The sequence below is a fragment of the Geotrypetes seraphini genome, chromosome 15 (genome assembly GCF_902459505.1).
Source record: "Geotrypetes seraphini chromosome 15, aGeoSer1.1, whole genome shotgun sequence".
Classification (NCBI taxonomy): Eukaryota; Metazoa; Chordata; class Amphibia; order Gymnophiona; family Dermophiidae; genus Geotrypetes; species Geotrypetes seraphini.
The window spans coordinates 70,221,645-70,236,820 of record NC_047098.1 but is presented as its reverse complement, the minus strand read 5'-3'; the positions used below and the strand labels follow the sequence as shown (position 1 = coordinate 70,236,820).

The 15,176-nt window shown below is 45.0% G+C and overlaps 1 protein-coding gene across 1 annotated transcript in view; it reads right to left on the bottom strand.

The window, feature by feature from the left end:
* Window positions 1-15,176, bottom strand: part of STYXL1 (serine/threonine/tyrosine interacting like 1) — a 66,428-nt gene that overhangs the window by 28,600 nt on the left and 22,652 nt on the right. The window contains exon 5 of the mRNA XM_033921357.1: window positions 8,722-8,855. Within this exon, the coding sequence (XP_033777248.1) occupies window positions 8,722-8,855 (134 nt within the window). The remainder of the gene's footprint in view (window positions 1-8,721; window positions 8,856-15,176) is intronic.

Below are 15,176 nucleotides of genomic sequence, written 5' to 3'. Positions count from 1 at the left end.
AGTGGCAAAAATGCCAAATAGGATCTTTCGTAAATGCAATACAAATGCACTTAAATTGAATTCAGAGATACACTGGAAGCCAATGTAATTCCTTGAGCAGAGGGGTTACGTGATCGAATTTACTCTTACCGAAAATAAGTTTAGCTGCAGTATTCTGTATTAGTTGAAGTCTCTGCAGACTGACCTTTGAAAGACCCAAATACACTGAATTGCAGTAATCTAACCTTGACAAAATGATTGATTTAACCAATACAGAGAAGTGTTGTTGGTGAAAAAGTTCTCTCACTCTTCTCAGAGCATGGAGGCTGAAAAAACACTTTTTAATAAGTGAGTTTAGTTGGTCCTTAAATGTAAGTGAAGAATCAATAACAATACCCAGTATTAACGAGGAAAACTCAATTTTCAAAGATTCTCCTGAGTCTAAGATCACAGCAGAATGGAGGGAATTTAACTTTGGGCCAAGCCATAAAAGCTTAGGGCTTCTTTTACGAAGCCGCGTTAGCGGCTTTATCGCACGTACCTTTTTATTGTGCGCTAACCCCCCATGCTAGCCGAAAAACTACCGCCTGCTCAAGAGGAGGCAGTAGCGGCTAGCGCGGCCTGCAAATTAGCGCACGCTATTACGCGTGTTAAACTCCTAACGCGGCTTCGTAAAAGGAGCCCTTACTCTTGGCTACATTCAATTTCATCTAGACCATCGACGCCCAGGACTGAAATTTGGTAATACAATGGTTAATATTGAGTATCAAATTATCAAGATGTAGATCAACCTTAAGTAATATGAAGATATAATAATAATAATAACTTTATTCTTCTATACCGCCACAGTCAAATGACTTCTAGGCGGTTCACATTGAAGAAGGCTGGACAATCAGCGAATTACAGAATACAAGAAGTGTGGGTACAACTTATTACATAAGAAATAGATAAAAGGAAAATATGAAACTTAAGTATGTGGTATAGATCTCATGTATGCAACCCAAGGAATAAAACTGATCAATCTGCGAAATTTAGAATAGAGCTGGACAATGAGGCGACTTGCAGAATGAAGTGAATTTCAGAATAAAGCGAGTTACAGAATAAGGTGGGTTACAGAATAAAGCGAATTACTGGATAAGTGAATTACAGAATAAAACTGGACAGTCGGCGAATTACAGGATACAAGTAGTGAGGGTACAACTTATTAATAAGAAATAGTTAAAAGGAAAATATGAATCTTAAGTATGTAATTTAGGTCTCATGTATGCAACCCAAGGAATAATGCTAGACAATCAGCGAACTGCAAAATGCAGAAAGTGAGGGAACAACATATTACACAGAAATTGACAGAGGGAAAATATAACTTTGTAAGTAGCGAGGCTTCTGTTTAGGAGATGAATTTGTCAAACAGTACGGTTTTAATTGCTCTCCGGAAGGCTCAGTAGGTCAGCCTGGCTCCATTGATGTAATTACCCAGCCAGATTTTGAAAAGCTGTCCGGACCCCCAGACACGTCCTCAAAAGCACAGTTACTTACCGTAACAGGTGTTATCCAGGGACAGCAGGCAGATATTCTTAACTGATGGGTGACGGCACCGACGGAGCCCAGGTACGGACAATTTTAGAGTGATTGCACTCTAAGAACTTAGAAAGTTCTAGCTAGGCCGCACCGCGCGTGCGCGAGTGCCTTCCTGCCCGACGGAGGCGCGCGGTCCCCAGTTAGGATAAGCCAGCTAAGAAGCCAACCCAGGGAGGAGGGTGGGACGTAAGAATATCTGCCTGCTGTCCCTGGATAATACCTGTTACGGTAAGTAACTGTGCTTTATCCCAGGACAAGCAGGCAGCATATTCTTAACTGATGGGTGACCTCCAAGCTAACAAAAAGAGGGATGGAGGGAAGGTTGGCCATTAGGAAAATAAATTTTGTAAAACAGATTGGCCGAAGTGTCCATCCCGTCTGGAGAATGCATCCAGACAATAATGAGATGTGAAAGTATGAACTGAGGACCAAGTAGCAACCTTGCAGATTTCCTCAATAGGAGTTGATCTGAGGAAAGCTACAGACGCTGCCATAGCTCTAACCTTATGGGCCGTGACGGAACCTTCCAGTGGCAGTCCGGTCTGAGCATAACAGAACGAGATACAAGCAGCAAGCCAATTGGATAACATACGTTTAGAAACAGGATGACCCAACTTATTTGGATCAAAGGACAGAAAAAGTTGGGGAGACGATCTGTGAGGCTTAGAGCGCTCTAGATAGTAAGCCAAAGCACGCTTACAGTCCAAAGTATGCAAAGCCTGTTCTCCAGGATGAGAATGAGGTTTCGGAAAGAATACAGGCAGACAATGGATTGGTTAAGATGAAAGTCAGATACAACCTTAGGGAGAAACTTTGGATGTGTACGGAGAACCACCTTGTCATGGTGAAAGACTGTGAAAGGTGGATCTGCAACTAGTGTAGTGCATGCAACTCACTGACCCTCCTGGCAGAGGTGAGAGCAATAAGGAAGACCACTTTCCAAGTGAGAAATTTGAAATGAGCTGTGGCCAAAGGTTCAAAAGGAGGCTTCATTAAAGCGGAGAGAACCACATTAAGATCCCAGATCACAGGAGGGGGTTTGAGAGGTGGTTTCAGATTGAAAAGTCCCCGCATGAATCTGGAAACCAAAGGATGAGCAGTAAGAGGTTTTCCATGAATTGGCTCATGAAAAGCAGTAATGGCACTGAGGTGGACTCTGATGGAAGTAGACTTGAGACCAGAGTTAGACAAAGAAAGGAGATAATCCAACACTAATTCTACTGCTAGTGAAGTGGGATTATGATGATGCAGAAGGCACCAGGAAGAAAACCGGGTCCACTTCTGTTGATAGCATTGAAGAGTGGCCGGCTGAGAACAGGCTGAGAAAGAAGTGAAAGATCCGAAGTCAGCCCGAGAGAAACCAAGCTGTCAGGTGTAGAGACAGCAGGTTGGGATGTAGAAGGGACTGTTGATGCTGAGTAAGCAGAGAAGGAAACAGTGGAAGAAGAATGGGCTCCCTGGAACTGAGTTGAAGCAGAAGGGAGAACCAATGTTGTCTGGGCCACCGTGGAGCGATGAGAATCATGGTGGCTTGTTTCCTCTTGAGCTTGAACAAGGTCCGTAACATGAGAGGCAGAGGAGGAAATGCATAAAGGAATAGATTGGTCCAATCTAGAAGAAACGCATCTGCTGCCAGACGATGAGGGGAGTAGAGTCTGGAGCAAAATTGGGGCAGCTGATGATTGTGAGGAGCTGCAAACAGGTCCACCTGAGGAGTGCCCCGTTGAGCGAAAATGGAGAGGAGAGTCGGGAGATCGAGAGTCCATTCGTGTGGTTGGAGAATCCTGCTGAGATTGTCTGCCAAGGAATTCTGTTCTCTCTGAATATAGACAACTTTCAGGAATAATTGGCGAGCTGTCGCCCAAGACCAAATCTTTTGGGCCTCCTGACACAACAGGCGAGAGCCTGTCCCCCCTTGTTTGTTGATGTAATACATTGCAACTTGATTGTCTGTGCAAATGAGTAGAACTTGAGGAAAGAGAAGATGCTGAAAAGCCTTGAGGGCATAAAACATCGCTCTGAGTTCCAGAAAATTGATGTGATGTTTCTTTTCCTGAACCGTTCAAAGACCTTGAGTTTGGAATTCGTTCAAGTGAGCACCCCAAGCATAAGGGGATGCATCTGTGGTGATGACTAGTTGATGAGGAGGCAGATGGAATAGAAGACCCCTGGAGAGATTTGAAGATGTCAACCACCATTGCAGAGACTGTTGAAGAGATGATGTCACAGATATGTGTCGCGAACAAGGATCCGTCGTTTGGGACCATTGGGTAGCTAGGGTCCATTGAGGGACACGCAGGTGAAGATGTGCGAAGGGGGTGACATGAACTGTCGAGGCCATGTGACCCAAGAGAATTATCATTTGCTTCGCAGAAATGGAAAGTTGCGGAAGCACCTGTTGACAGAGATGAAGAAGGGTGTGAAGGCGGTTGGGCGGAAGAAATGCCCTCATGAGAACAGTGTCCAGAATCGCTCCAATGAACTGAAGTCGTTGAGTGGGGATGAGATGCGACTTGGGTAGATTTATCTCGAAACCCAGAAGTTGTAGAAATAGAATGGTCTGGTGGGTGGCAAGAAACGTTGCCTGAGAGGAAGGAGCCTTGATTAACCAGTCGTCTAGGTAAGGAAAGACTTGAAGGTGGTGGGAGCGGAGAAAAGCGGCCACCATAATGAGACATTTTGTGAATACTCTTGGAGAAGAGGCAAGACCGAAGGGTAACACCTTGTACTGGTAATGACAGCGATTGATCATGAAGCGGAGATATTGTCTGGAGGCTAGATTGACGGGGATGTGAGTGTAGGCCTCCTTGAGATCGAGGGAGCAAAGCCAGTCGCCCTGAGTGAGAAGAGGATAAAGAGTGGCCAGAGAAAGCATTTTGAACTTTTCTTTGACCAAACATTTGTTGAGATCTCGGAGATCTAGTATGGGTCTGAGGTCTCCAGTTTTTTTGGGAACCAGAAAATAGAGGGAGTAGAATCCCTGCCCCTTCTGATCTAGAGGAACTTCCTCTATGGCGTTCAGAAGAAGAAGGGATTGAACCTCCTGAAGGAGGAGGGAGGACTGAGGAGTGCTCAAAGCACAATAGGGGTTGTTCCACGGTCGGTACCGGTGGCTCAGACCGGACCGGGACTGGAAGGTTCGGTGCCAACAGAGCAGGAAGGAGTTGCTGCAACTGCTCTTTAAGTTGGACTTGAAGGACAGCCACAATGCGGTCATCCAAAGAAGGCACCGGTATCGCTTTCTTTTTCTGCGGTACCTGCGGTGCCGCTCGACACCCAGAGGATGAGGATGCCGAGGAGGATGCACTCACCTCTATAGGGGTGGAGCGTTTACGGGGGCGCCTCGAGGTCGGCAGGACTGGACTGTCTGCCACAGCGACCGGAGGACGCTCCAGGGAGGAAGGCTTCTTAGCCGGCTTACCTGTAGGGTGCGACGCCGGAGCGATGTCACGCGGTGTCGATGAAGTGGGCGCCGGCTGAGAAGGTGTCGACGCCGGAGCCGATGGATCAGTCATCGCGGCACTGAAAAGGATTTTTTGTTGAAGCTGCCTGTTTTTTAAAGTGCGCTTCTTTAAAGTAGCACAACGGGTGCAGGTGGAAGCCTTGTGATCCGGACCCAAGCACTGCAAACACCAATTGTGTGGGTCGGTCAAGGAGATGGGCCGCGCACACCGCTGGCACTTCTTGAACCCAGGCTGAGGGGGCATGAAGGTGAACACGGCCTCCGCTAAATCGAAAGTGGAGGGCTCAATGATTACAATAGGCCCCACCTGGGCGAACCCGAAAAAACGAAAGTTTTATTTATTTATTTATTTTTTTTAAAGAAAAAAGAAGTAGAAAGAAAAAGAAAAATATTCCAAAGAAAAAACCACGAGCGGGAAGGCAAGCACAGGGATTTCAACGGCCGTTGAAAAACACGCGTCTTCTTAGCTCCGTGGAAACTAAGAAACTGGGGACCGTGCGCCTCCGTCGGGCGGGAAGGCACTCGCGCACGCGCGGTGCGGCCTAGCTAGAACTTTCTAAGTTCTTAGAGTGCAATCACTCTAAAATTGTCCGTACCGGGGCTCCGTCGGTGCCGTCACCCATCAGTTAAGAATATGCTGCCTGCTTGTCCTGGGATAAAGGAGGACATGTATGGGGAAATCCAGACATCTGGTAACCCTAGTCTGGAGAGTTGAAAGCCCCAGCCCATAACAAGGCGGACTATTAGCTGCCAGGAAATATTAATCTAAAGTTAAAATGTATCATATTAATGTTTGCAATAAGAATCAGAAACCATAATTATTACATTACATTACATTACATTCGGGATTTCTATTCCGCCATTACCTTGCGGTTCAAGGCGGATTACAAAAGGTTAGTTTAAGGACAGGATTACAATGAATTACAGAATTACAGAGTTAGAGAGTTACAGAATTACAGAATTACATAATTACAGAATTACATAATTACATGAATTATAATGAATAGCTAGATATGTAAGATGTAGATCTTAAGGGCTTTTAGAGGTCGTGTTGTTATTGCTGTTTTAGGAATTTCTTGAAAAGTGTGGTTTTTATTTCTTTTCTGAACGTCTTATAGTCTGGGGTTGTCATCAGAAGGTTGGATATCTGGTTGTCCAGTCTTGCAGCTTGTGTGGCTAGGAGGCCGTCATGTTGTTTTGTTCTTTTTACTTCTTTGGATGGGGGGGGTATGAATGGGGAGTGCGTTTTTCTGTGTCTGGTGTTGGTTGCTTGGATGAGGCGATTGTTCAGGTATGATGGGCTGTCTCCGTGTAGGGTTTTAAATAATATGCAGTAGAATTTGAATTTGATTCTTTCTTGGATTGGGAGCCAGTGTGAGTTGATGAAGGCCTCAGTGATGTGGTCGTGTTTTTTCAATGAATAGACGAGTCTTAAGGCTGTATTTTGGATTGTTTGGAGTTGTCTTATCGTATTTGCTGGACATGGGAGGAATAGTATGTTACAGTAGTCCAATATGCCTAGTATCAGGGATTGTACTATAAGTAGGAATTGTGTACTTTCAAAGAATTTTCGGACTTGTCTCAGGTTTCTCATGATTGCGAATGATTTTTGAGTTGTTTTGTTTATTTGCGGTTGCATTGTGCAGCATCTGTCTATGGTCATGCCTAGTAGTTTTATGGTTGTTTGGATGGGATATTTGGTTGCGTTTATGTCTAGTATGGTTGTGGTTTGGATCTTGTCGTTTTCTAGGAGGATGAATTTGGTTTTGTCTTGGTTGAGTTTAAGTTTGTGATTTTCCATCCAGGTTGTGACTGCTTCCAGTGTTTGGTGAAGTTCGTCTGTCATGGTTGGTTTGGTATGATCGTATGGGATGAGGATGGTGATGTCATCCGCATAGCTATAGGATGTTATGCCTAGATTATCCAGATGAGTTCCTAGAGAGGCAGTGTATAGATTGAAGAGGGTGGGGGATAGTGGAGATCCTTGTGGTACGCCGCAGGGGTTTGACCAGGATTCTGATTTTTCTTTGTTTGATTTTACACTGTAGGTTCTGAGTTTTAGGAATCCTTCGAACCAGGTGTATACTTTATCTGAGATGCCTATTGCATCTAAGATCTGTAGAAGGATGTTGTGGTCTACTAGGTCGAATGCCGCCGATAGGTCCAGTTGTATGAGTAGCATTTTTTTTCCTGTACTAAGTTGTTGTCTGACGGTATCCATGAGGGAGCCTAGTAATGTCTCTGTGCTGAAGTTTGTTCTGAATCCTGATTGCATGGGGTGGAGTAGGTTGTGGTCCTCTATGTAATTGGTGAGGAGTTTGGCTACTAGGCCTTCTATAATTTTGACATATAGCGGAATTGAGGCTATAGGTCTATAGTTAGCTGGGAGGTTTTGTGGTGCCTTTGGATCTTTTTGGATTGGGGTGATGACGATTTCGCTGAGGTTGTCAGGGAATGTGCCCTCTGTGAGCGTGAATTGGATCCATTGTAGAGTTATGGTGCGGAACTTTACACTAGAGGTGGTAAGGAGATATGAGGGGCAATGGTTGAGGTCACAGGAGGCATGGCTGTATTTTTTGTAGAATTTGTTGAATTCTGACCATTGTATGTTTGGGAATTGAGTCCAAATTCTGTCTGCTGCGATTGCCTCTTTTCCTGTAGGGTGGATTGTGATTGGATTTTGCTTGGATGGGTTGAGGATGAGTGTGGCTCTGGTGTTGGTGATTTTATTCTTGAAATGTTCTGCTAAGAGGGTAGGTGATGGTAGAGGTGTGTTCGTGGTGGTAGTGTGTGGTTTGGTGTCTGTTAATTCTTTCAGGATTTGGAAAATTTTTTTGGAATCTTGTGTTTCTGTGCCTATGAGCTTGGTATAGTAACTTTTCCTCTTGTCTTTTAGTCGATTTTTGTATAGTTTGTTGATTTTTTTCCAGTCGGTTTTTGTTTGTTCTTGGTTCTTTTTTCTCCATTTTCTTTCTAATCTTCTACACTGTCTTTTGAGTTGGAGTAATTCATTATCAAACCATTGGTCTGATTTCCTGCTGATTCTGGTTTTGGTTTGTAGGGGTGCCAGATTATCAAGGATGTTGGTGGATACATTTTTCCAGTGGGAGATGAAGTTTTTTGGGTCGCAGTCTTGGATGGTTTCGTCTACCTTTGACCAGAAGATGGTTGGGTCGATATGTTTGCGTGAGGTATATGTGGTTTTTTTTGATTGAGGTGTGAATTTGGTTTTGGTCCAATTGATATTGAAGTTATAGATGTAGTGGTCTGACCATAGGGATGGGGACCATGTTCCGTTAGGAGTTTGGATTTCTTGATTGGATGGTTGGTGGGACATGAATGCTGCAATGTCCAGTTGATGACCTTTTTCATGCGTGGTTTGTGGGTTTAGGATCTGGAAGGATAATGCATTGAGGAAGGATAGACAGTTGTTTGCTGGTATGGAAGTTGGGTCTTCTAGGTGTAGGTTTAGGTCTCCTAGCTTTACGAATGTAGAGATGATGCGGTATACAAACCTAAGGTTTAGATTAGATTAGATAGTTAAAGCAATGATAGAGGAACAATTCTAGGGCAATCAGATTACCTGAAAATCAAACTAAGTGGTCAGAATCAACAAAAATTGAAGGTGAAAGCAAAATCCTTCTAAAACTTAATTCTGAACATCTTATTGGAAGGGTTTGCTGTTGCTTGCATACTCTTACTTGAGGCATCCAGAGAATCTTCTTTGTCCTGAAGAAATGATAGAAGGCTGAGAACTTCTCATAGCCTCCTTTTAATACACGAATTGGATGGCGGCTGCGTTGCTCCAAGATTCTGGCACACTCAATGGCAGGAGCTGTGGGTTCAGAATAAGGCACCTCCCATCACATTCTCCAGCAATAAAAATTCACCAGTATTTCTCTTATTCACGTACAATACACAAAACACAAGCATGGAATCTAAGGAGGAAATGATATCAGAATTGAAAAGCCCAGAGGATACAAATGCTCAGAATGGATAGGAAAAGGGAAAAGAGATGGGATTTGATATACCACAATGGAGGGTTAAGTGACTGGTCTAGAGTCATAAAGAACTCGGTTCCCCTGGTTCTCAAGCTACTGCACTAAAAATTAGGATACACTTCCCCCTCCCTATTCGCGGTTTCAACACTTGCGGTTTCACATATTCATGATTTTTGACATTCCCGCCTCCCTCCGACCTTTCCCCGGCATCCCGACCTTACCTGGTGGTCTAGCAGGCTTTCGGGGCAGGAGCGATCTTCCTACGCTCCTGCCCCGTGTAGATTGCCAATAGGAAATGGCTGCCATGAGCTCCCGTCGTAGTCTCAAGAAACTACGAGAACTCACGGCAGCCATTTCCTATTGGCGATCTGCACAGGGCAGGAGCTTAGGAAGATCGCTCCTGCCCCAAAAGCCTGCTAGACCACCAGGTAAGGCTGGGATGCTGGAGGGAAGGCGGGAGGGAGGCGGGAGTGGATCAGAGCCAGACGAAAAGATATTCGCGGTTTTTCTCCATTCGCGCTCCGGCTCTGCCCCTATCCCCCGCGAATACCAAGGGAGAAGTGTACTCCTATTTTTTTACCATTATGACTGCTCTCTTGTCCTTGAATTCAGGTTGGTATGGTTACCAAGAAGTTAACCAGGCACCAGCCAGTATTCAGACTGATGCCCGCCACTAACTGGGTAAATGCTGCCTTTACCCTACTCCACACTCAGATCTCCTCAGCACTAACTGGACAGTACCAGGGTGGTTACAAGCAATATTTAGTGGCACTACCTATTGAAACCCTTTTCAATATCAATCCCTAAAACCATTTGTGTTTATAAATTTGTCTAGGCATAAACCAAGTCTCCAATACATTATTCAGAAAGTTGGAAAGGAACTCCAAATTCATTAGAAAAAGGGACAGATGGAGAGAAAGAAAGAGGAAGGTAGGGAGACCAACCAGAACTGATCCACACACCATGACAGCCCTCCACGCCAAACATGAAAGTAAACAGAAGAGTCTTTAGAAGGGTTTGAAATATTATTCTTTTTCCTTATATGATAATTGAAAGAATGGGGGGATGGGGGATGGGTGGGTTATGATAATTTAATATATATGTGCATAATTTAATTGATTAATATACATAGGAATTATATTATTCATGTATAGATATGAGATGGGGGTGGGATATAGCACAGTTACTTACCGTAACAGTTGTTATCCAGGGACAGCAGGCAGATATTCCCACACATGGGTGACGTCACAGACGGAGCCCCGCAGCGGACAGCCTCGAAAGCAAACTTGCTTGAAGATCTCGATCTTTCGAGTGCTGTAGCGCGCATGCGCGTGTGCCTTCCCGCCCGAACTAGGGGGCGCATCTCCTGTGAGGATCCTCAGTTCAGGTACCTAGCTAAGAAGCCAACCAGGGGAGGTGGGAGGGTTGTGGGAATATCTGCCTGCTGTCCCTGGATAACAACTGTTACGGTAAGTAACTGTGCTTTATCCCAGGACAAGCAGGCAGCATATTCCCACACATGGGTGACCTCCAAGCTAAGTAGAAAGGGATGGAGGGAAGTTGGCAAATTACGAAAAAAGATTTTGTAAAACAGATTGGCCAAATTGGCCATCCCTCCTGGATAAAGTATCCAGACAGTAATGAGAAGTGAAAGTATGAACCGAGGACCAAGTGGCAGCCTTACAGATTTCCTCAATAGGTGTTGATCGAAGAAAAGCTACAGATGCCGCCATAGCTCTGACTTTGTGGCCCGTCACTCAACCTTGCAGAGGAAGACCAGCCTGAGCATAGCAGAAAGAAATGCAAGCAGCCATCCAGTTGGAGATGGTGCGTTTTGAGATAGGACGACCCAACCTGTTCGGGTCAAATGAGATGAAAAGTTGAGAAGATGTTCTGTGAAGTTGAGTGTGTTGGAGGTAGAAAGCTAATGCACGTTTACAGTCCAAGGTATGAAGAACCGCTTCTCCAGGATGAGAGTGAGGCTTTGGAAAAAACACAGGCAGATTAATAGACTGGTTGATGTGAAATTCTGAAACAACTTTAGGTAAAAATTTAGGATGAGTACGGAGGACCACCTTGTCATGGTGAAAAACTGTGAAGGGTGGATCTGCAACCAAAGCTTGTAACTCACTGACTCTTCGAGCAGATGTGAGGGCGATGAGGAACACAACCTTCCAAGTGAGATACTTGAGGTGGGCTTTGTCAAGTGGTTCAAAAGGAGGCTTCATCAGTTGAGCTAGAACAACATTGAGATCCCAGACCACTGGAGGTGGTTTAAGTGGTGGATGAAGATGATGAAGAAGTCCTTTCATGAAGCGAGAAACCATAGGATGTGCAGAAAGAGGTTTCCCATTTAGAGGTTGATGAAAAGCAGTTATAGCGCTAAGATGGACTCGAATAGATGTAGTTTGAAGTCCAGACTGTGACAAATGAAGTAAGTAGTCCAGAACGGATGTCAAGGAGGAAGATCTGGGTGATAAGTGACGTGTAGAACACCAAGCAGAGAATCTAGTCCACTTCTGGCCATAACATTGTCTAGTTGATGGCTTTCTGGAAGCAAGTAAGATATCTTGAACAGATGGAGAAAATTGAGAAAATTCTGTTATACAGAAAGGTACCAAACTGTTAAGTGTAGAGACTGCAGATTGGGATGAAGCAAGGAACCGTGACTCTGCGTGAGTAGAGAGGGAAACACTGGTAGAAGAAGAGGCTCCCTGGTGCTGAGTTGAAGTAGAAGGGAGAACCAAGGTTGTCTGGGCCACCGAGGAGCTATCAGAATCATGGTGGCATGTTCTGACTTCAGTTTGACTAGAGTTTTGAGAATCAGAGGAAATGGAGGAAAAGCATAAAGAAACAGATTCCTCCAGTCCAGTAGAAATGCATCCGCTTCGAGACGTTGAGGAGTATAGATGCGGGAGCAAAATTGAGGCAGTTTGAAGTTGAGAGGTGATGCAAACAGATCTATCTGCGGAGTTCCCCAACGAGCAAAGATTTGGCAAAGAGTTGGAGAATTGACTGTCCATTCGTGAGGCTGTAGAAGACGACTCAATTTGTCCGCCAAATAATTGTGTTGACCCTGAATATAAACAGCTCTGAGGTAGATGTTGTGAAGAATTGCCCAATTCCACAATTTCAGAGCTTCTTGACAGAGGGAGTGAGATCCCGTCCCTCCCTGTTTGTTGACATAATACATGGCTACTTGGTTGTCTGTACGTACCAGAATTACCATGTCGTGAAGGAGATGTTGAAAGGCTTTGAGAGCATAGAAGATCGCTCTGAGTTCCAACAGATTGATATGACACCGACGGTCTGCTTGAGTCCATAGACCCTGAGTGCGAAGCCCGTCCACATGAGCTCCCCATGCATACGTTGACAAATCGGTGGTGAGGACTTTCTGATGAGGAAGAGGGTGGAACAGCAAGCCTCTTGAAAGATTCAAAGAGAGCATCCACCAACGGAGAGACTTCCGCAATGAAGGAGTTATGGAAATCAGTCGAGATGGTGGATCCACGGTTTGCTGCTATTGGGATGCGAGTGTCCATTGAGGAATACGAAGGTGAAGTCTGGCAAAAGGAATCACATGAACTGTAGAAGCCATGTGACCTAGTAGAACCATCATCTTTCGTGCTGGAACAGATGAAAGGTGGAAGAGTTGTTGAGAAATCTGAAGAAGGGCGTCCTGACGCGGTTGTGGAAGGTAGGCTTTCATATTGATAGTGTCCAGAGTTGCTCCTATGAACTGGAGAGACTGAGAAGGAGTCAACTGAGATTTGGGAAAGTTGATGTGAAATCCCAAACTTTGTAGAAAAAGAATAGTCTGTTGGGTCGCTGCAATAACCCCTGAAAAAGAGGGAGCTTTGATGAGCCAGTCGTCGAGGTATGGAAATACTTGGAGACCCTGGTTGCGAAGAGCTGCAGCCACCACCACCAGACATTTTGTGAACACTCTGGGAGAAGAAGCCAACCCGAAGGGGAGAACTCGGTACTGCAGATGAAGGCTTCCTACTTGAAATCTGAGGTACTTGTGAAATGCTGGATGAATAGGGATATAAGTATACGCCTCTTTGAGATCGAGGGAGCACATCCAATCCCCTTGATCCATTAAGGAATATAAAGTTTGCAGAGTGAGCATTCAAAATTTCTCTTTGACTAGACATTTGTTGAGAGCTCTGAGATCTAGGATCAGTCGTAAATCCCCCGTCTTTTTGGGAACTAGAAAATAACGGGAGTAGAATCCCAAGTTCCTTTGTGGAAGAGGAACCTCCTCCACAGCTCGCAGGCGAAGAAGGGCCCGAGCTTCCTGAATAAGAAGGGGAAGGTGCGACAGATCGGAAGGACACTCTCTTGGATGGCGATCTGAAGGTACCTGAAGGAACCGAAGAGAGTATCCCTCTCGTAGGATGGTAAGCACCCAGAGATCTGATGTAATGAGCTCCCACTGGTGATAAAACTGGGAAATGCGACCCCCTATGGGGAGGGGAGAATTTGGAAACAGAGAAATTTGAATGCTCAGGCTGAGACTGTCAAAAAGACTGAGCTGGTTTGGTGGCAGCGGGAGTCTGAGACTTTTGCTGGCGCTGTTGTTGTGGAGGACGACGAGGAGGAGGCCTGGAAAAAGCAGGAGTCGTTTTCTGAGGATAACGACGTGGAGTCTGTTTAAAACCTCTAGTTGGTGTAGGTTTAGGTTTTGGTCTGATGAGGGAAGCAAAAGAGCGTTCATGTTCTGAAAGACGCTTAGTAGCTGCTTCAATAGAATCATCAAACAATTCGTTCCCCTGACAAGGTAGATTCGCCAATCGATCTTGAAGATTGGGATCCATGTCAACAATGCGTAACCATGCCAAACGGCGCATAGCTACAGCAAAAGCAGAGACACGAGAAGATAGTTCAAAGGCATCATAGGAAGCTTGAAGTATGAAGAGTCTCAATTGAGAAAGAGTCTTAAGAATAAGTTTGAATTCAGACAGACGAGTTGTGGAGATATCCGGGTAAAAAGATGATAAGATCTTCAGAAAGTGGTTGAAGCAAGATGTAAATATGTAGCTATAGTTAAGAACTCTATTTGCCATCATAGAGTTCTGGTATAATCGGCGACCAAACTTATCCATGGTACGACCTTCTCTGCCTGGAGGAACTGAAGCGTAGATTTTTGAGGGATGTGCTTTCTTCAAAGATGATTCCACTACCAGGGATTGATGAGAAAGTTGAGATTTTTCAAAACCTTTATATGGAACTGTTCGATAACGAGATTCCAATTTAGATGGAATAGCAGTGATGGAATAACGAGTCTCCATGTTACGAACAAAGGTTTGTTTGAGAACAGGAGTCATTGGTAACCGTAGTGACTCTTTAGGTGGATGAGGAAGCTCCATATCTGCTAAATATTCAGGAGTGTATTTTGAATCTGAATGGAGATCTAGTTTGAGAGCTTGTCCCATATTGAAAATAAATTTGGCAAATGAAATGGATTTGGATTCAGATGCTTCCTCAGGTGACACACTGCGAGATTTAGGGAGTGCTGAGTATGAAGGAGAAGCTTCTCTAGAGTATGGTGAGAGTGGTTCTGATTCAAGACGTAGAGTCACAGAAGAAGTTGTACTGTGTGGCGGAGTAAGAGAATGTTTTCTCTTAAGACTCCTGGATGGAGAAGTACCAGGTGTACGTGGTACTGAGTGGGTCGAAGTTTGAGGAGAAGTGTCTCGACGAGTGGTCTTCGACGGTGGAGTCCTCGGTCGAGAAGGGCTTCGATTCGATGCTCTGTGGTGTCGAGAGCCCTGCTTCGATTTCGAAGAACGAGGCAATGAAGTCTCGGTGTCAAAAGCAGAAGACTCCACTCGATGCTTGGAAGCAAGATGTTTCGAATGCTTCGAGCGATGCTTCGGAGGAGGTGATTCTGGAGAAGAATCCGAGGAAGGTGTCCTCTTCGGAGTCCGGGATCGGCCTCGAGACACTGGAAGCTGTGGCTGGGTGACAGGCTGATCCACCCGAGGCAAGGTCGAGGACGGAACCAATTGAGCCACCAATGAGGAAATTTGAGTGGTCAAGATAGACTTTAGCATGTCCTCCAGCATCGGCACCGAGACAGAAGATTCTGGTCTCATAGGTGCAGCAGTACGCTCCGAAGAGGGCAACCTCGAAGGTGAGTATTCCCTTAT